Raw genomic sequence first — 21,969 nt, 5'->3', positions numbered from 1 at the left:
TTCATATCAGACAAAAGATGGAATCTTCATCACTATAATGTTATATAACTTTTAATTTTGCCCTTCCTTTCATTTCAACAGTACTACCCTTCTTGATAAAAAGGCATTGCCATCCTATCACAGTATCTATCCTCCTTTGTTCAAAGAGAAACACTGGAGTCAGAGTGTGTGTGTGTGTGTGTGTGTGTGTGTGTGTGTGTGTGTGTGTGTGTGTGTGTGAATTGTGGGTGCATGTCTGTATAAGTGTGTGTGGAGGTGGATGTTAGAGGACAACTTCAAGTAATATTCCTCAGGCATCTTCTACATTTTGATTGAAACAGGGTCGCTCATTGGTCTTGAAACAGGCCAGCTGACTATAAGCTGCAGGAGCCTGCTCATTTCCATCTCATCAGAGCTGGGGTAACACTGTAACACCCAATCTGGCTTTTAATATAGGTTCTGATGATCTCAATTCAGTCCCTCACACTTGGTCAATGTTTCAGTGTTTCACCAGTTGAACACTGCCCATGTCCTGAAACTATTTTGGTTACCATCTGACATGTCACCCCTAGATTAAACACATCGCTGTGACCTGTATTTTCTGTCTCTAAATATTACCTTTAATCTACCTGCTTTTCTCCACTTCTAAGTAAATCCTAGAGCAAGCCCACAGCATCCCTTGCTTATGATTTTGCACTCCCATAACTGTTCCTTTGCCTTCTGATACTGTGCCCTGTAATTCACTATCCTCAGTAGAAAAGCAATTCAAAAGAGACAAATCATATCCTATGTGACCTTTGCATGAAACTCTGAACACTTTTCTAACATACTGCATATCTCTCAGGCACAGTACAGAGAACAAAGAAGACCTGCACTCCATGAAACTTAGGCCCTTTCTTTTTTTAATCACACACTCCTTGGCCCTTGAGTTCCAGCTATTGCTGCCTTGTTTCATAACAGAATGAATCTCTCCTCCTTTTCCCTTTACTCCACCTGGATTATGTTCAAACACAACTTATACATTCTTAGGTTTTGGCATCACTTTCTCCAAAGCAGCCATTCAATATAAGCTGTTTGAATTACTGTTACCTTAACAGCTTATCCACACCCTATTTACACATTAAACCAGTAAATTTATATTTAAAACATTGTAGTACAGCATAATTCACTTAAGTAAATTTGTAACTTAAAAAAAAAAAAAAAAACAACCTTTAATTGGTTCTTTGTGAATTTCATACCATGCATATCCCAATCTCACTCATGGTCCGAGGCAAGGTTCTTCTAGGCTCTGGCTTGTTCCCTGTTCTGATAGCCTGTCTGGGCCTGTCTGGCTCAGGACTGGAGGTCATCTCAGGCTTGCTTTTTTTCAGAGAATGTTAGACCAGGAATCACCCAAATGTTCATAGGTCAGAACACTGAGTGTAGACACAGTGTCTCTCCTCTCTGCCACCTCCTGATGCACATGGGACACAGCAGGCCACATGCAATGCCTCTGGGGCAGTATAATACTTTCTTTTCCAACTAGATTGTATGAATAAACATAACAGGAAGAGATATAAAGCTATCAAGTTTTTTTGTTCCTTTTTTTCTTGTTGAGTTTTTTGTTTTGATTTTGTTTTTTGTTATTGCTGCTATTTCAAGACAAGGTTTCACTATACAGCTATGGCAGGCCTCAAAGTCACTGAGCAGAATAAACTGGCTTAAAACTCTGAGAGATCTCACTGCCTTTGTCTCTCAAGTACTGAGATCAGCATAAAGGGATTAAAGGCAAGAGCCACAACTTCTGGTGCCTCTTGTTGTTGTTCTTGTTGTTTTCTAGATAGGACTTCTCTGTGTATCCCTGGCTGTCCTGGAACTTGGCCTTAGATCAGGATGGCCTCAAACTCAGAGATCTTGCTGTTTCTGTCTCTGTCTCTGTCTCTGGAGTGCTAGGATTAAAGACATGTGCCACCAACTGCCTGGTTTTTATTTTTGTTTTGTGTTGGGACAGGGTATCACTTTACAATCCTGAGTAGCCAGAAACTTTTTATATAGAACTCTCTATGTAAGCTAACCTTGAATTTGCTGCAATTCTCCTGCCTCTGTCTCCCAAGTGCTGAGACTAAAGGTATAAATCACACCATAATGAGTGTTCTTTTATACACAAACTTTGACAAAAGTAAAAAATTCATTATTTTATCATTATTCATTATATCATTATTTTATTATCTATCTAAATATGAGTATCACTTAAACCAAATCATATATTTTTAAAACAATTTTGAGAATGTTTCCCAGTAAGATTTGTATCCCAATATCACAAGCAGGCCTGGATATGAGAAATCCAGTGTCTTATAGTAAAAATGCTAAAAACAGACAACAGAGGATATTGAAAACTGCAAGAGAGAAGGGTCAAGTCACAAATGCAGGCATAGCAGGATAACACCAGATCATCTGAAAGAAATATTTAAAGTTAGAAGGACCTGGAAAATATTTATTTCAAGCTCTGCAAGAACTTAACTGCCAACACAGGCCATTATACTCAGAAAAACTCTGTATTAAAAGTGAAAGAGAAATAAAAACTTTCAATGATAAAAATACACAAAGGAACCTAGCACTAATGGTGAGGCTGCAAGGTTTCCCATGTTTTCAGTGATAACCCTACACCCGTGCACATATTGGCAGCACTAATTGAACTCAGTGAGAGAGGAAGAGGAGGAGGTGTCAGCAGCAATGGCAGCAGCATGCATTGGAAAGGAGACATGGTGAAGGGTGTGTAGGGGAGGAAATGACAGACAGATAGGGTCTATTTCACTGTGTACATGTGTGACATAATAATAAAGAAAAAGTAACAAGAAAGAAATGTCTGTTGAATTACAAAAAAAATGTAATACAAAAGAGAAAAGATGACAGACAGATGATGCCAGGAGTGGTGACTTCTGCCTGTTGTCTCAGCACATGAAAGTCTAAGAAGGGAAGATGGCTGCAGATCTGAGACCAGTCTGAGCAGTTCCAGGACAGCCTGAATTACTGAGCAATATCTTGTCTCAAGAAACGCCATGTAAGATACACTTACAATGTACCTCTATTCAAATCAAAGAACATTGCTCTCCAAAACAAGCCCAAATCTTAGTTTAGCTTCCAATTCAGATTTGATTGTAGCAATCATAATGCTATTTTTTCTGAAAGCCCTGTTCGTAACAGCCAGAAACAGAAGACCTGAGTCCTGACTCCAGATCTTAATGGGAGTACTAACAGACAAATCAATGAGTCTGTCTATGTTTCAATACCTTGCCAATGAAAGGAATATAGCATCGTCCTTTCATTCTCAATCCCTTAAAATGTTTGCTTCTTTACTTAAAGCCCAAATACAACACAGTTAGCAAATCAACTTATGATCTAACAAAGAACACACACACACACACACACACACACACACACACATGCATGCATGCACACTGTAATCTCTAAGTTTAAAAGGTTAAAGAACAACCTTGCTGGGCATGTTGGCACATTCTTGCAATTCCACTCATATATTTGAGGGCAGTGTGAAAAGCATACTGAGACCCTGTCTCCAAACAACAATATCAAAAACTGCAACAACAAAAAATGTTTCATGAAAGTGAAATTAATTGTTGGTGAGAGCCTTTACAGGAACTTGTCATTTATTAATAATTTGTTTCTGTTGTCTCAGAAAAGAAAGACTGCAAATCTCACATAGGCTGAGGGCAGACTGTGAACCTGAGCAAATGATTACTGTACCACAAGAAAATCAACATGAGGTTCTTACATTATTACCATGCTTTTTGTTGCTTTAGGTTATAGTAAAAACATTTTCCCAGACTAAATCTTAGTTATACAGACTGAATTAATTTAATATTTATGTTAACAGGGATTTTCTTTAAATGACCTTTTTTCAAAGTTTCTTTGCATGCTAGTATGTAGAAATCTGAACACTGAACATCTCAGTTAAATGAAATAGTAAGAGAAACGTTTTCAACATGACAGGCTTTAAAATGTTATCTCCAAAAAGCTAGGAGGCATGTTCAAAATCTTGATATTATGACAAGACACCACCTATAAAGTTCACACTCAAGAACTAAACCTTCAAGTTAAAAAGTTGCAGTGGAATATGTCACAGTGTCGAAGGAACCTTACACTCTTGCACTAGGTGGTGATCCTAACTGTTTTCAGCTGCACAGAGCCAAGTGTGGTCCACGGGTCCCAGGATGAACACACCTGTATGGGGAACCTTGTTGAGTATGAAAGTATCCAACAACCAGGGCCTATGTTTATAAAAATACAGCAGGTATGTAGCCTAATTCTGAAAACAAAGCAAAAATAGTAATAAAATAAACAAATTCTAGTACAACTGAAAGGCACTTACACTCTGAAATTGTGGCCCAAGCCAAAATGTGTGTGTGTGTGTGTGTGTGTGTGTGTGTGTGTGATCTCTTCCATCAACACTGCTTTCATGTTCATAGTCGAGGGCTATTTTGTATTTTCATTTTAAAATCAAGCTACTAAAGTTTTAATGAATTTCCAGCTATGATAAAGAATAATTTTAACCCTTACTGTTTTTATGATATCTTAACTAAGTCATAAAATTAAACTTAAATGCTTGCATGAAAGCATTTCGAATTTCCATCAACAGATAAGAAAACATAATATTACTTACAATGGAATAGTATTTAGTCCAAAAACAAAGGAAATTTCTGATGTGTGCTACATGAGATTTAAAGACATTCTGCTATATGAAATAGTTGCAAAATATTGAGTACTATATGATCCCATTTACTTATAATAACCATAAGCCTAAGAGAGAAACCAATTACCATAGGGCATTCTAGAAGCACTGAAGCATTACACCTGCTATGCTATTCATATACAGAATGCTGAAAGTTACCAGGGAGAAATCATTCCCTCTCTGAGTGTGGAGGGAAGGAGGTATATGTTGTCTCTGTGCAATGAGCTCCAGAGAAGAGAACAGCAACTGTTTGGTGCTGGAGTAGGTCCATTTCCATAGAATTTTCTAAATGATGTTCTTCTACCTTATTTTCTAAATGAGATTGTGAGTTGTTTGACAATAAACAGCCCTATACATCTCTGTAAAAGTCAACATGCTACACATATTCCATTACCACTCCTCAGAGACCCACAGTACACAGCAGCATCTGAACCCACTGCACGAATGGAGAATTACATTTGACAAATCCCAAAACAGGAGGCATAGAACTTACTGAGAATCCTTCCTAATCCCGGATAAAGTGAGCACAGAACAACCTGGCTTCAGCAGCACCACCGGCAGCTGCAATGGACACTGCTGTGCAGCACTTGGAGCTGCAGAGATGTCTACAAAACTGTCTTAAGACCAGTGAATTTAAGCAATATTTTATTGCATATATAATATAAACAAATATTGAATAAAGACATTGATTATATATATATTAGTATACATGTTTGATATATCGTTTATATAACTATTTAATATACATGTATTTTATGACTAAGAAATAGAATTATGTGATTTATAAAATATTTTTTCTTCTTTTAGTAAGCAATTATATATAGTTACATTAGTACACATCTGTCTTAGTTTGGGCTTTATCGCTGTGCAGAGACACAGTGACCAGGGCAACTCTTACAAAGGACAAAATTTAATTGGGGCTGGCTTACAGTTCCAGAGGTTTACTCCTTTATCATTTGGGTGGGTAGCATGGCAACATACACATAGACATGGTCCTGGAGGAGCCAAGAGTTCTACATAGTGATCCCAAGGCAGCCGAGAAGAAGGCTCTCTCTTCTGCCCTGGATGGAGCATGAGCATAAAACATCCAAGACCACCCCCACAGTGACACACTTCCTCAAAAAGGCCACACCTACTCCAACAAGGCCAGATCTCCTAACAGTGCCGCTTCCCATGAGCTAAGCATAGTCAAACCACCAAACTTCCTATCCTACAATTCTCCTTTTAGCTGATATTGGTAGGTGTCCAGCCACCACCAAACACAACAGTCTGTAGGAGAGTATGGGGTTCTGGGAATGTCTCTTCCAAGTCTCAAGTTCAACAAGGAACCAGGCCCAGGCCCATGCCCAGGATGCTAGTGTAAAGGGTGTTTGTTGGTTGGTCACTGCAGGAAGACAGTCTTTGATATGAGCTAACCATCTGGCCTCATTTGGGCACTATGAGGCTCTAATGGATCATCCTCCATCAGTCTAGAGCAGTAGAGAAGCTGCCGCTCTAAGTGTGGGAACGGCTGGCTCTGTCCCAGCAGCCATACCTACTGCCACCAGGGCTCCTTCCTCAGAAAGTGGCTTGTGATTATGAACCAGCCAAAGCCAGTTATGATTGGCAGAGTACTATCTCTGCAGGGATTCTGTATGTAGAGTTCTTTCAGGGACAAATGTAGACTATAAAAACCTGCATTTATATTTTGGTAGTGGCACACCTGACAGGTGTTAATCTTCCTAACACCTCCAGTGAATGAAAGAGTAAATACAATCTGACTGTCACATAACTAGCAATATTCAAAGAAGGTAGTCATTTACTTTCCCAAAGAACTTAAGAGTTCCAATTGCCAACTTCTCATTTTCTTGGAATTCCTTTTCTGATTGGCTACTTTACACACATACACACAATTCATATAGCATAGGATATATGTAAATGATGTTTTTTAATACCTAGAAATAAGAGAGTAAGGGATGTAAGCTGGTATGAAATAAACAAACCTGTTCCAACTTCAGAAAAACAAAAACAAAAACGTGTGCATACTAAGAAACAAGAAGAGCATTTCCAGCGTCTTTACTCTGCAGATAAAAGTGATGTCGAAACTCTCTGTCCTCTCATGGACTAAGAACCAACACTGTGCGGAAGGTGAAGCTGTGAACTGAAGAGCAGTGCCTTGTGGAAGGTGGGGCACTTACCTAGACTGGAGCTGCCTTTTGCTATAGTAACAGTCCTTTCAAAAGCTTCCTGGGACATACTCTGCAGGGTGACAGACTCAGCATCAGACGCCAGAGAGCTCTGTTCAGTTATATACTTAGAACCCCGGAAGGAAGAAAAGAGAAAGTCACATGGGAAGAAAATTAGACTTTGGAGCAGTCATTTCAACATAACACATGCTCTCTCCTGAATTGTGCTGTAACAAGAGCCCACAATCAATCAAGTTCATAGGTCACCTCCCAGACAAGCACTCAGCCCACACTAGGAGAGCCTCAGGATGTAAAGTTGCTCTCTCCCATCCCCATCATCTCCCTAGTCACACCACCAGGTGCTAGCTGCAGGGTGGTACCTTCTGAGCCACAGCAGGCAGTGCAGGAGCAAGCTCTGTGGTACTTAGGCCACTCGGGAACTGAGTCCACACTACTGGGTTTGCACATTCATATTGTTGTTCTACAGCATTTGCACTTGTGTAGTCACTGATGGGGAAACCAGAGGGGACTGCTGTGCTCACATCTGTGGGAGGAGAGCCTGCATGCTGTCTCTGAAGGAGGCTCTGCTTGTAGAGTTCTTCCAGGGATAAATGCAGACCAAGCACTAGGTCAGAACTGTTGGTCATGTCCTGAATAGACAAAGCCACAAGTCAAAACTGAGACTTAGAGTTATATCAACTTATTATAAACCACATTTTAGTGAATTAATATTTACTGAAAATAAAAAAACACTTATTTGTTATTTTTAAAGCCTTCTAACATACAAATTCTTCACCAAGCATGTTTTTCCTACATATTTTTAATTTCATATACTTTTTCATTGCATTTCTTATAAATCTTCTATCTCATGTTCTACTGAGTTAAACTTATAGAATAGGCTAGATACAAGATAATTTTAGATTTACAATATTTAGTTCTAGCTACAAACTAACAACTGCTACACAGAGAAGCAAACAACTCATATCCCCAAATAACACTTGCTGGAAGCTGCTCTGTACTGAGAGTACCAGGTATGAGAGCCATGGCTTTGGAATCCCAGGACACTCCAGGAGCAAATTACTAGCAGATATCTATTCATACAGAAGAACAGAAATCCTTGAAATTCAGATTAATCCCGAAAAATCTGCATGTTCTGTAAGCTCTAACATGCAATAGTAAATCAGAGAGCCATAAAAAGCTGTTCTAATCTAGTTTTTCTTATTAGCAATCTGTATGTTAGTGAACCTGTCTTAGTACCTACATATTAGAAAACATCTACAATTCCTTGATAGTTTAAAGCCCTCCAGACCTATATGGCTGTACACTTTCCACAGCAGACATATTTTAGCACTTACATCCTTGGGCCAATATAGCTGCTTTATAGACAGCTGTGCATAGGTATATGTTTTCCTTAGATCCTCTTATTACAGTTTTGTCTTCTTATGATGCTGGGGATTGAACTTGGCACTTTTACACACTACGGAAGCATTGTACCACGGAACAACATGTATAGCACTCTCAATTCTTTGAAAGTGCAAAAGTCTCAAGAACAATCCACATATAAAAGATTCATGTGTACAAATGTATACCACTATTGACAGAAAATAATGTAAAAGTCTTTGCAAATGACTCCTCTGTCCTTTTACCTCCCCAGGACGTATTTCAGGAATGGTTAGATATTGACCACCCATTTTTATGTATTTGCATAATATTCATGAATTATCTTTGTATACTTGCACACAAAGTTAGCATCTTAAACTCTAAACAGAACCATCATGAAGTAGCACCTTTACTTGTTCTCCACAGTCCTGTATCTGGTATCGGTGTTTAAAGTCCACTTCACCCTCCCTATACACATAGTTACTGCTGACAAGCAATGGTGGACAGGCATTCTTGAAGCCTCAGTTCCAACTGGCTCACAATTAGCTTGAGCTTTGGCCAAGTTCACAATTCTCACCTCTCTACTCTGTTCCTCTCACCTATTTCATGGGAAAAACAATAGACCCTAGTGCAGGACTTTTGAGGGAGACAAGAAGAGCTGAAAACAGGCTTGACTTAAAGGGAAATGCCCAACAGACCTGACTTACTCCAGTTGCTTACATTATGCAATGTTGTGTAGCCAAACCATGCTTACATTAGTGGCACAACTGCTCATCCATTCCAGTGTCCTCTCACAGAAACAGACAGTGGGGTGCCTAGGAGCTATTCTTACAAACGCTGTGTTTGCTTGGAAATGTGATCTGGAAGACGTGTACCCAGCCAGCACTTTACCATGTGTGCACCTAAATATTTTCATAGGTAAACCCATGTATCTTGTGTAAACAACTCTCCTTACATCGTCTGGGTCCTTTTACTACATACCATTCACCTGTTCTTTTCAGAATGTAAATTCTGGTGGCTGAAGAAAAAAAAAAAAAAAAGCTTACCAGGGTTCTTAAGTTTGTCTATGTAATGTGTTACCATGATCAAGTTCTTGACATAATCAAATTTGTCATTTGGGGGATTCTGGGCTTCATGTACTACTTACAATTCCCACAGAAGAAGGGCAACACTTTCTAGTATGTTTTCTTCTTCTTTACAAATAACTGTTTTACATTTTAGCCACCTAGGATCTACTTCTGATGTGAAACCAGATGTACATTTCTCCCTTTTTGTTATAAAGGAAACTGTTTCAAAACAATCTAGTTATGTCCTGGTCTTCCCTAAGGTTTCACTTTTGTGAATTATGAAATGTTCTTAGCACACAGGACAGATGCAGTAGTGGTCTCTCAAAGAAGTATTTAACATCATTAGTATCATTAGAAACAAAGGATGGAGAGTAGCTGCCGCCACATCCCACAATCTAGATAAACGGTTGGCTCTGCTTTCCAATTTCTATTATTTTATTCTTACAAAAAAATAACATACTTACCAAAGGATTGGTAAGTTTTGGAATTACTAAATTAATTACAATAATTAGCAGAAAATCACGCCTCAAAGAAACATAATCAAACCTGCTTTTCATCAGTAAAAGCAGTCTATCCGCCCTTGTTAGCTGGGGTTTACTGGAAATTGTAGGACAGAAATGTCCATGCATTATTCATGGCAAGTGGTACAGACACACTGAAAGGGAATAGCTAATCAACAAGCCAGATGATGCACGCCTGCTCCAGAAGCTTATACTGTTTATTAGGTTTATGTGTAATGAGTAGAAGTAAAGCATCTTCTCTCCTCAAGATGAATGTTAAAACAACTCTTCTATGTTCCCATGCTTCTTCATATTCTAAATGAAGTCTCTCAAAATACTTGGTATATTCTTGACCTCATGAAAAATGGAGATAGATGAGAAATTAAAAGGTTTTATATGTGTGTCTGTGTGTGTGTATGAATCTGTATGTGTGTATAAAAAGCTGTATTTCTTAAATTTAATGCAAAACTTAAGGTTGCTCATTGCCACACTACTTTAATAGATAATGATTTATACAGACACACCAATGTTGATGTTTCTGACAGCTGCAGTAGCAATAGGAGTTTAACAGAGAACTCCTGCTGTACTTCACAGTCCCAACTCCTCTGCCTTACTGCCTTTCTGAGATGGAGGCATACTCCCGTTTCTATTTTATAGGGTTCCCAATATGCTAAAGGCATGTCTTTCATTCCTAAGAGCCAGCAATCCCTTCATTGGTGCTCTACAGTTGCTCTCATCCTTCTGCTTCAACTGCCTCAGTTAGCTTTCAATCATAAGCTCTTCTCCAAACCATCACAAAATGGATGCAGACATGTGGGTACAATGCAGAGATCTGTAGGGGGTGAGGGCCACCTTCTACTGCAGCAGAATCTAGTAGTTGTGTTTAATGTAAATAAAGGTTTATCTTTAACAAACACAACTTCACCCTTTACTAAAAGACACAACATTTCCTGGAGAACTAGTCAGTACTGACAATATTATCCCTGGGGGAAGGCTGAGAATGTGGTATAATGGGACACTAGGTTGCAGGGGACTTAACATTATTATTAAATCTTGACCAATTGTTTTATTAGGTCATTTTTTAAAGTAAAATTTTCCATAGAAACTATATTGAACATTTAAACAGACATCAATTGACATTCAATTTTTGAAAATGAGTATTACTGAATTTTGTCATGTTTTTGGAAGCAATAAGGAAAATGAAATAAATATTTTTTAAATAATCCCCCAAATTAGAAACTAGAACAAAACAAGAAAAATATAGCTATAGCAATGTTGAAACTAAAATTTACTTTTTATTTATTTTATTATTCACTGTGTAAATCTGCCTTGCCTGGAACTCTAAACCCATCTGCTGAAGCCTTTACTCACTAGGTTTGTGGTGTAGGCCTTTAGCCCCGGACCCCAGCACCGTGAGTGGGAATGAAGCATGGCAGACAGAGCTCTAAGTTCAAGGCTTGCCTGGTCTACAATGCAGGGCTACATAGTAAGACCTTAGCTCAAAAAAATAAAGAAAGAAATGAAAAAGCAAACAAATAAATAAATCAAATTAAATAAGCCTTCAAGTGATGGGGAAGCCATCATGTTCAACTGAAATCAGTATTTCACTAAACTGCCTGTAGTCTAGATAATGCAGAAGTAGAGAATTTAAATTTATAAGTATTAATGAATATAACTAAAGTATAATATACTCCCCAAGCTGCCAAAATGGGAGACTTCATATATGAACAGATGCAGGGACTCAGAGCTTCCCCTGCTGCAGGAGGCTAAACTGTGCTCTGAAGCACCAGCTTCCACCAGGACAAGCACACGTTCCAAGGTCAGCACCTATAGATCCCAGTAGCATACCCAACCAAGCTGTAAAGATATGTCTCCTAGGAGATAAGCTCCATTTCCAGTCTCTACATTATATTAAGTCAAAAATTGCAGGAAATTCTGAGGTCTTAGGGCTCTGGCTCTGCTTGATCACTCTTACAAATCTTTACACCAGCATCTGTTTTTCTTCCTTACCCAGACATACAATATGGTCCTATAGTATACATAACCACATATTCTTAAATAGCCATGAATGTTATTAATTTAATTTAAATTTAATTAATTTACAAGTCCAGAGATAAGCTTATCAACATTTTATTAAAAGTCGATTATGAATTCCTTAACAAGCCCTGTATGATGAACTTAGTGCAAACAGTGAAGATATATCATATAATTTTTTCAGTTTTTATAATTTTTTCCCACTAGAGTTCTAAGTACTAAAATTCAGAGACAAAAACAAACAAAAGCACAACACAAGAAAACGCCGGAGTTGCAATGTTTTGCTAAGGGAACTGAAAGCCCACAGGAGGTTTAAACATCTTCATTAATGGCTTATTTTTGCTTTTTAGTTTAAGTATTTTAGTTAGGCCAGCTTGCCAAACTTCGATTCAATAAAAGAGTAAACTTCTTAAAAAAAATGAGGCACCCCAACTTCAGCAAGTCACTATGTTGCACTGCACAGAGCCAGTGTTTGCCCTGTAAAATGTATGTTTCTCAGTCTGCAGATAGTATAAGTATAATCCCGTTAAATAACAATTACTACATTAAACAAAGCAATCTGTCCCACTGGAAAGAAGATGTGTGCAATGCTACGGTTTTGGAGATCCCACCAGGAGATGAAACCAGCTTCCAGCCCTGAGGCTAGTCAAAAATGAACATAGTCCAGATGGTCTGCGGACAGGGAACTCAGGTATGCAGGCAAGGAGCTGCTGTTCACTTAAGACCTTATCTTGCATAGTCCAGGAGGGTGCCTGGTGGCATGGGCAAAAGTAACGGGCACAATCAGACATAACACAAAATGTTCTGCAGGTGAACTGCCATAACCAGTTATTAATCAGGAAAGAAAGAAAACAAAGACAGACCTAAGGGATCTTGTTTCCCTACATCCTCATTAACAGGGCTCTTTCCCACTGAATTCAATGTATGAGGGAAACAGTATCACCTTAAGAGAGAATACTGTCTATTCTCTTTATCTTCATGCTCACTTACTATATATTACCCACACAGAAATTATATCCATACATGAACTGTCTGCCTAGACACTCGGTTCTGTACCCAGTATCATTGTATCTGATAGAGAAGCATCCCCATACATCAAGGTTTTCTTCAAAATAACATCTGTCATGAAGTTGGGAGGTGCCACACCTACACACCTTAAGTTTTTCTCTAATGTACACAGATATTTACAGTATATGTATATACACTTTATAAATGCTTTATAAATCACTTCTCAGAGATTCAAACAGAATTGAATCTGTTTGAATCTGTTTGCTAATATAAAAGAAACATGACTGAAATAGATGCACAAATCAACAATAAGTAAAAAACAGTGTTGAAAACAATCTCTAACAATCAGACAATCAAAGTAAAATACCTATCAAGACTTCTATTTGCACTTAAAATTTTGTACAGTTTAAAATACCACTTTTGAATGTTATAGAGTATGTCACCCAGGAAATTAATAGAATATTAGCATTCATATTGATAACCCATTTAAGATATCGAGAGCAGATGTGTCACAGTGATTATGCTCTGCATTCATATCCACTGACATAAGCACACACTGCCTTCCACCATAATCTTTATGTAGAATATTCTTTGACAATGCATCCCATTAGTGACAGCACTAAGTATAAATTAGCTAGTACTTATCAAATTACAAAAAAAAAAACCTTTACTCTATCTTTTGCATAAGTTATTTAAAAGAAACTAAAAAAGTTATTCTAAACTTTCCTAATTGCTAAAAGCATAATTTGAGAAATGTATTGTGAAAATATTAATAAAATCTTTGAACTTTTATTTCTATTAGTCTGTCTCACAAACATTAGAATTGGTCATTAGTAGTCTAAACAATCAACAACATTGGTGACATTTTACTCTGATCCGATATGAACCTGTGACTAAAGAAATCTGATATCATTAATATGCTATGGGGTGGTTTGAATGAATCTGGCTTACGCCAGATTCAGTCTCACTACCTACCTGCTTCTTGTTTGTAGATGTGATATAGGCTCTTAGCTATCACTCCACAGACATGCTGCCTGCCACCATGCTCCCTGCCATGATCATGGGCTAATCCACTGACAATGTAAGCAAGTCCCCAATTAAATGCTTTCTCTTTCAAGTCACCTTGGTCATAATATCTCTTCACAGCAAGAGAACAGTAACTAAGACATGCTACTCCTACAAATTTCAGAAACTCTGATCTCCAAAAGGTTATTCACAGACACTTCTCCAAAATGAAGTGACATTTCTGTTGTACCTTGGGAGGAGATGATGGGAGAGAGGGGCTGTAGTTCATGCCATCACTACAGGTACCATCATGAAGAGATAAGGCAGAGGCTTGTGTGGAGTAGACACTGTCATTATCAGGAGAGAACTGAGACTCAAATCTTGATTCAGCTATGGACTCAGCATCAGGTACATCTATCTAGGAATAAAGTAAGAGCAGCTGGTTACCATACCCTACCACACATCATTGTCACCACTGGAGCTAAAAGGCACAGTTATGTCCTTGTCTGTCCTGTTTTCTGCATGTGCCTTCCCCACTCCTAACTGCTTGAAAACTGCACTGATAGATCTGCACAATGATGGATGGACAGACCACCCACAGCAAAGGCCAGATAGTGTCTAGTGTCAGACACTATTTCGTCCTATCCCATCAACTTAAGAGCTAATGGGAGCAATTAACAAATGAATTAATCAATTTTAAGTTTAAATAGTTATATGTTTTATGATGCAAAGCATTAGGCTATCATTCTTCATATTCAACTAATAAACCATTATTCATAAAGGCAGTTATGTGACTGTCTATTGGTCTAGGATATAAAAACCAAAGAGAAGTTTGGTGTTTGAGTTGGAATCAGAATAACTTTGAAGTGGCCAGATTGTGAACTAGTCTCCAGAAGCATTAAGTAATAAACATTTTAACATCAGCAAGCCATAGCAATATAAACAGCTGTTAAAATGCTGCTGAAACATTTCAAAGTTAGCCTCTTAGAAAATAATTCACAAGCTGATAATATATTTTAAATATTTGTTCAAATTCACTAGAAAGTCACTATGCAGAGGTTATCATCTACCAGTGTATATTATGTAAACAATCTGGATGAAAAATAGTGTACTATTTAGACAGTATTAACTGAGCTTTATGCCACACTTTTATAAAAAGTTTTATTATAAAACTTTTATAATAGATAAAAGTTATCCTTAAAATACTATCAAAAAGAATATTCAAATAGAATTTGAATAGCTATCACTGATGCCTTTAAATCTTAAAAGATTCTAAAATTCAATTAGCTCAATTACTGTAGAGATGAAACATAAGGTCCGAAGGAAGTTGAGTGACCAGTTCAAGCAAACAGAACTCACTAGAAAGACTGAGGAATTCTGGGACTGTTACAAGGCACTGAGCTTCCAAATGAACGAAAGTGATCTTCTCAACTGGCATTCATTTAAAGGGGTTCAAAAATGCCTTCCAAACCCTATAAAGGATACTGTCTCTTGATGTGCTTTAAAGACTATGAGCTGGGTACGACTGCATATGGCTTTAATCCCAGCCCTCAGAAGGCAGAGGCAGGTGGATGGCTGACTGTTAGCTTCAGACAAGCCATAGCAACACAGTGAGCCCATCTCAGAAAAGAAAAATGAAAGAAAAACAGAATGAATGAATGATATCTTTGTTTCCTGTCCTGTTTCCAAATGAACTTGCTATGTCAAGGTATGACTTAACATCAGAGAACTTCACAAAGTCCACAGTATTCTAAATTATAATGCCCCCAGAGAGGGCTAAAGTCACTTCATATTTTTAAGTATAATGTGAGTGTACTCTCTTTACTATAAATACATCAAAATCATCTAAAATAGATAATCAAGAGTTCATAAAACTCCAACAAAAAAATGATCTTTCTTCCAAATTAGTACTGGCAATAATATATAATGTCAACAACCTAATTCACACTCTCTAGTTTAAAGAAATATATGCACATCAAGCTCTTTCATACACTGAACAAGAAATTCAATAAAACTGTGGCAAAATAATTTTTAAAAGTATAATCTATAAGAATTTAAAAAGAAGGCTTGATCGGTTGTGGCTACTAACCAGAGCCAAGTCGGCCCTGAAGAGGGCTTTGTCAGACAGGCCTGTCTCCTTGCAGCTGTGAGGTGAGCAGAGAAAGGCGTCTTCCTTGGCAGAAACATACCCTTCTTCTGGTGACAGCTGCAGAACATTGGTGTGGAGAAGGAGATTGTGGGAAAGAAAGAACAGCAAAAAGGGCAGAAAGGGGGAAAGGGACAAGAGGAAGAATGAACGAATGATGAGTCTCCAAGTGACACCATGTGACTTCAACATAGAAAGAAAGCTATGTAGTTAGACAAATACTGATGCTAATCATCTCGCCTGAAGGAGGCCTTTTTCCTAGCATACCCACCAATAATTACTCTCACAAATGACAATAAAATGAGTACTTTTTATTGTAATTGTCTGGTCATTTTTTATCTGCTAAATACTCTGACTAAATAATAAAAGGGAATTTTTTTTTAAGTATTAAGACTTTAAAAGCTGAAGAATAAAGCATTAAAGAAAATCAGTGTTGTGCCCTCTCTCAAGTATTATTATAAAGAATGCAGTTTACTTAACAAGGAATGGTACTGAGGACACAATGAACTCATCCAACCTCTCTGAAACGCAGTGGAGGCATTATTAGAACAGCTGAAGAAAACTGAAAACACTTAAAGCTTGCCCCCTACAAGCCAAGCAGACAACTCAGGACCTTAAATCCAACACAGCTTAGAGGACTAAGTGAAACTAAACTGTTCAGGGCTGCCATATGCTTGAATTCCTCTACCAAACTCAGGCTGCCATTCTAAGACACTAGGAGCTCTACACTTGTACTCTATGGCCAGCAACCCTCGTCAAACTTTAGGAGGAAAAGCATTATTCTTATCTGCCCACACACTTATGTTTACTATTCATTAAGTTCTACTTAAAGTGACAAAAATATTCATCATATGCTTCAGTGCAAACAGATTATGTAACATCAAATACTGTCCGGAACTAGCTAAAAAATGACTTTGCTTCTAAATAACTATTCTGCTCTCCTCAGCCATTTCCCTCGCATATATACAAGAGATCAATAAAATCCAGGTTCTTACAGGCAAAGGCTTGGCCACTCCTATCCGCACCATCCCTGAGGGTGCTCCCTTCAGGGCTTCCACGGCCTCTTCAAGAGTGCTGTTTTCCAGGTTAATGTCATTGACAAACATGAGCCTGTCTCCTGGAAAAAGCCGTCCATCCTTTTCGGCAATACCGCCAGGCACCAGAGAACGAATAACTATTACGGTGTTTGCTGGATCAATGGGGTCCTAACAGGGCAGGAGGGTGAAAAGCAGTCAGCTCATTCAGACATCGGAAGTCTATTTTACAAATATGCTCTGTTTCAAGTGTCTTACAGTTTTCATATGAGGTTCTAATTAGTCCCTAGAACAAACTAATGTCTACTTCATTTTAGAAAGACCACAGAAGTTAGCCAGAAGCAATGAAAGCCTCATTTGCTAGTGTCATTAAACTGACCCCGCATAATGCTAGATAACTTTAAGATGACATTTTAATTTGGGGGAAACTGTCAAGTTTTTATGCTGTCACTTGAAGCTGGATGTTAAGGGCATGAGAAACAATAGTATTTGAACAGTAGATGGATTTACTTCTAAGAAAGGTGTTGTCCTTTACAAATGAAGAAATACAAAAAGTGTATGATCTGGAATCCTCAGAGATAGCTTGAGTTCAAGATTATTAAGATTAACACCTGTGTTCTACCAGACAGTGCTCAGCATTTCCACATTGCCCGGCACAGAACAACCCAGGGAAGGGTGCAGGCTGCATGGAGCCAATGTAGAAACAATCATAAATTCAGCAAAAAAAATGATTGGAATGTTAGATACGCCCAAGTATAAATTCATCTTACTTATTATACAAAAGAAAGAAATAGCTAGTACTTTACAGGTGAGTATTAAAGTGTAAGCTGTAAATTAAGAGCATGAAAATAAAAATATTCCCCAAGTGACAAAGAGAACCCACTGTATTATGATACTTCTAAACTATGTTCTGTGTTTTCTTCAATTTTTCAAGCTGAAACATTAAACAGTTCAATAAATATAATGCTAAAACAAACCTTTTATAATAAAAACATCACATTGACTACATTACTATCCTGAGCAATTAATTTGAACAAGAAAATGCTGTTACTAACTAAAATATTATTTCCTTTTATCTGCTAGTAACAATTTACTTTTAGAATATGGTATCCTTACAGCAATTAGGAAAAATGGTATATATTTACCTGATAGTCTAAAATGCTGAATCCGAGGCCCCTGCTCCCTTTCTCCAGCTCTATGGACTGGATGCCTGCCTCCCACATGGCCAGTGGTGTTTGAATCTCCTCAGCATTCTGATCCACATCAGACATCGCCAGCATGGGGTCCTCTGTCTCTGAGGACCCAATGAACTCTCCTAGATCTATATGAGGCTGAATAACAGACCAGACATCTCATATCAGAGGGAATAGCTTTGGCACACTGCAAGGAAAAGGTTGGGTTCTCTGTCTGTACCCACCAAAACATTCTCAAAATCCTAAGTCATAAAAGGCATTAAAAATAGAAGCTATAATTTCCTATAAGCTTATTTAGTGGTTATGCATCTACAGCTTATGGGTGACTTACACTTCTTGTATGTTTGAGTCATATCTACATGAAAAATAAAAAGAAGTGTGTTGTTGTTATTAACTAAAAAGAATTCATAAAAATAAGATGAATTCAAGAAAAAGTTGGTGTTTGTAAAATTTTGTATTATATGCAAATAAGGTATCTACAATCCATAGAACCATATAGATTAAGTAGAGATAACTGGGCTTCAAATGTTAACTTCTCTCTAAAAACAAAACAAAACAAACAAAAAGTAAAACAAAAACAAATGAAACTGAAGACAGGTTAAGCCAGCCCCATTTATCTATAGTAACATATCGAATTTAAGAAAAGTGTGTTTGTAAGAATGAAATTCTAGTTTGTGTGCTGCCTTTGCTTTTGATATTCTATGGCACTGCCTAGAGCCACAGACACAAACCTCCTCTCCTGCTCTCCTGTGACCATCCCACTCACACCAAACACGTGCAGGCATAGCCATGGCTCAGCCTTCCAGTGGCACACAATTTGGAATCATGTTTCTTGTTCTTTCCTGTTATGATCACCACGTGAATGATAAACTATGCTCTTTACCCTTTAAATAGCAAAATTATTCCACTGTATTGATTCCTTCAGCATAATGTAAAAGAAATTCCCTCCTTCATAAAATCTGACTAGGGTTCTGTATTACATCACCTTCCAAAAAGGTAATTAGCTCTGTTCCTGGAATTTTCATTCAAACAGATAAGAATAAGCATATAGAAAAAAATATGTCATAGAAAATTACTTGATGTGAATTGTGAGTTAACTTTCTTATAATTGCACACTAAAATGTACAAATGAATTAAAACCCAAACATATAACTATATCTTTCTGTATTTTAGGTATTCACTAAATGGTTAACTGAAAACCAGATGCGGCTGGGTGGGTATATAAAAGTATGCTTTTCCATCTGTATATTAGCATAATTCTGCCAATTGGGGTCGAACTAGTTAATGGGGGCACTCCAAGTACACACGGTGCTGTGGTACCTCCTGTCAAGTAAACAGCATGCTGTTGGGGGTGCCCAGTGTCAAGTTCACAGTGTTATCTGTTGTAACTACTTTCACCTGCAGAGAGTCTCCATGAGAAGGGCCACATCCTAACCTACATTTTACAGAAACAGAAACCAAGGTTCAGAAAGGTGAGGTGACTTGTTCAATTCTGATACAAGCCCAAGCTGTTTGAGTTCTAGATCTGTTGGATAAGCATAGACTCTATGAAAACAAATCAAGTCTTGAGGAAAATAAAAACAGCTTAACATTCTAGCAGCATCACACATCACATTAGCCTTCTTTCTGCAAGTTTCATACCTTTTCTGTGAGCTCAAGGTCATTTATGTCCAGGCTGTCCACTTCTGACATGGCGGTGGGCGGCACAGTCCGACGGCAGCACACCATCGTCACATCTATAGGCAAGTCTTTTAAAATATTGACCACATCTTGATGGTTTTCCCCAAGCAAATTTATACCATTCACCTGCAGAAAGACAGGACCACATAAAATACATTTTATAATGCAATGGTCTCTGTGAGGGTACCATTTTCCCACAACATAAATTTCTTTACGGTAATGGCAGTGGTTCTGCTTTGCCAAGACCTGTAGTTAGACCTGGGCGAGTATTTTCGAACAGGATCTGAATTCGTGTTCAGAGTACGGCTGTAACCGGTAGCTTCTCAAGCACCAAGGTAAAACCCTTAGTTTCTCTCTAGGTTTGATCTGTAAGTGTATGGTAGGAAGAGAGAACAAAAATATTCCCCACAAATACAGAAGAAAAGACTACAAAGAATTAGCATTTAATGAATTTACTAAGAAAGATTAGAAATGGCATATAGAGTATGGTAAAATGTTTTTAAAACTGAAAACAATTTTTTCTATTTTTTTATCTCTGCATTTAAAAAACATTGACAGATTGCAGAGAAACAAATACCAGTAGATAGCTAGTGAGCGACAAGAACTGAGCGAGTAGGGACAGACAGGATGTATTTGCAGTTTGCTGTTATTCTCTATGGAAGCATATGAAGATGTTGACTATACTAAGAACTGAATACACGCTTAAAAAATTGTCACAGAAGTTTCATAGTCTTTGAAATCTAAAACAGCATAAAACATAACAAAGCAATAACCATCAAAAGAGAACATATGGAACTTGCAGTCAGCGTACACACACAGTTTCAGTACCTTTGCTTTGCACTGACTTTATGATTTAGTGATGCATCCCCATTAACTCTCCAGCAGCCTTTTACACTGTGTATCAGTAGACAGAAGGAAATCAGAACATCTTACTTCCAATAGCTCATCTCCACTGAAGAGCTTCCCGCTGTGTCCCACAGGGCCTTCTGGTAGCACAGACCTGATGAAGTGGTGGCCCACTGTTGCTTCCAGACTTATCCCCAGCCCACTGTTCTCACTAAACTTGCTTACATGAGCCACCTGAAATGAGAAAAATCACAACTCTAATTCTTCTGGGGTTTTTTCTACTCATGTAAATATTGTAAGTTCATCTGGTAAAAAAAAAAAAAAAAGTCAAATCTCCACAAAAAGCTTTAAGAATCTTATGGTAAGCTACATATCACTGTAGCACTACCAGTGGAAAATACTTATTTCAAATGGTTTCACAGACCAAGACTAAAGGGATATGTCTAGCCACAAACACCCAAAAGCATTCTCAGCAGAAATTCCTATAGATCTGAGCACAGCTGACAGCCTGGAGACTACATACCTAGGACTTGCTGCTATGCACACCATGGGGGCCATGTGTCATTTCCCAAATAATAACTTTACCAAACAAGACCTTTCATATCTTCATGGTGGTTGGTTAAAAGCCAGTATCAGAATGAAGTCACCTGACCCTGAACTGTGATGTGTAGAATCTCAGCCCTGAAAACCCAATATAGAGCTCAAATACTCTAAGAAAGAGTCAGGTTTCCACTGAAGTAACCAACTATCTCTGCACCACCACCTTCTCTATATTAATGCTGCCAAGTAGACAGCAGCAAGGAGAAGGCAGAGCTACTCCTATTTACCTGAGCATGGATCACAAATGATGTGGTCTTGTCGTGCAGCACACTTCTGCTCTTAAGAGAGGACAGGGAATATCATCCAGACAACAGGTGTACAAGGGCCCGTAAAGGTTCAGTATTGCTTCTGATATAGATGAAATGGCTTGTGGGAGGCTAACCTTTCATTCAATTACCCCCTAAACAGGAAATGTCTGCTGTGCATGCCAGCCACATTAATCCCACCCAGAAGTCAGTGCTAAACTAAGAGTTCTTCACCTGAACTCTACTGTATTCCTCCCCAACTTAAGTGTAGCTCGTGGCTATACTTACTCATTTCTTATTTGAAGGTTAATTACCTTGAGTTTTTAAAACAAGTATTGTTATGAAAATGAAGTGCAAATTT

The 21,969-nt window shown here is 38.0% G+C and overlaps 1 protein-coding gene and 1 non-coding gene across 6 annotated transcripts in view; both read right to left on the bottom strand.

Annotated features, from left to right (window-relative positions):
• Mpdz (multiple PDZ domain crumbs cell polarity complex component) overlaps positions 1-21,969 on the bottom strand; it is a 142,677-nt gene that overhangs the window by 57,725 nt on the left and 62,983 nt on the right. For 4 of the 5 annotated variants that reach the window (XM_034503712.2, XM_034503715.2, XM_076934728.1 and 1 more), the window contains exons 14-21: positions 20,851-20,997; positions 19,879-20,043; positions 18,190-18,375; positions 17,006-17,215; positions 15,954-16,070; positions 14,115-14,282; positions 7,251-7,520; positions 6,883-6,997 (exon numbers count right to left, since the gene is read on the bottom strand). In XM_034503712.2, coding sequence (XP_034359603.1) covers positions 6,883-6,997; positions 7,251-7,520; positions 14,115-14,282; positions 15,954-16,070; positions 17,006-17,215; positions 18,190-18,375; positions 19,879-20,043; positions 20,851-20,997 — 1,378 coding nt within the window. The remainder of the gene's footprint in view (positions 1-6,882; positions 6,998-7,250; positions 7,521-14,114; positions 14,283-15,953; positions 16,071-17,005; positions 17,216-18,189; positions 18,376-19,878; positions 20,044-20,850; positions 20,998-21,969) is intronic. The other variant, XM_076934729.1, reaches the window with a different exon arrangement.
• LOC117709713 (small nucleolar RNA SNORA17) lies at positions 1,352-1,481 on the bottom strand. Its single transcript, XR_004606955.1, has one exon. It is a non-coding gene; the product is annotated as a small nucleolar RNA SNORA17 (small nucleolar RNA).

This window comes from Arvicanthis niloticus, chromosome 5 (assembly GCF_011762505.2).
Source record: "Arvicanthis niloticus isolate mArvNil1 chromosome 5, mArvNil1.pat.X, whole genome shotgun sequence".
Classification (NCBI taxonomy): domain Eukaryota; kingdom Metazoa; phylum Chordata; class Mammalia; order Rodentia; family Muridae; genus Arvicanthis; species Arvicanthis niloticus.
The sequence above is the reverse complement of the archived record's forward strand: the minus strand, read 5'-3'. Positions and strand labels throughout refer to the sequence as shown.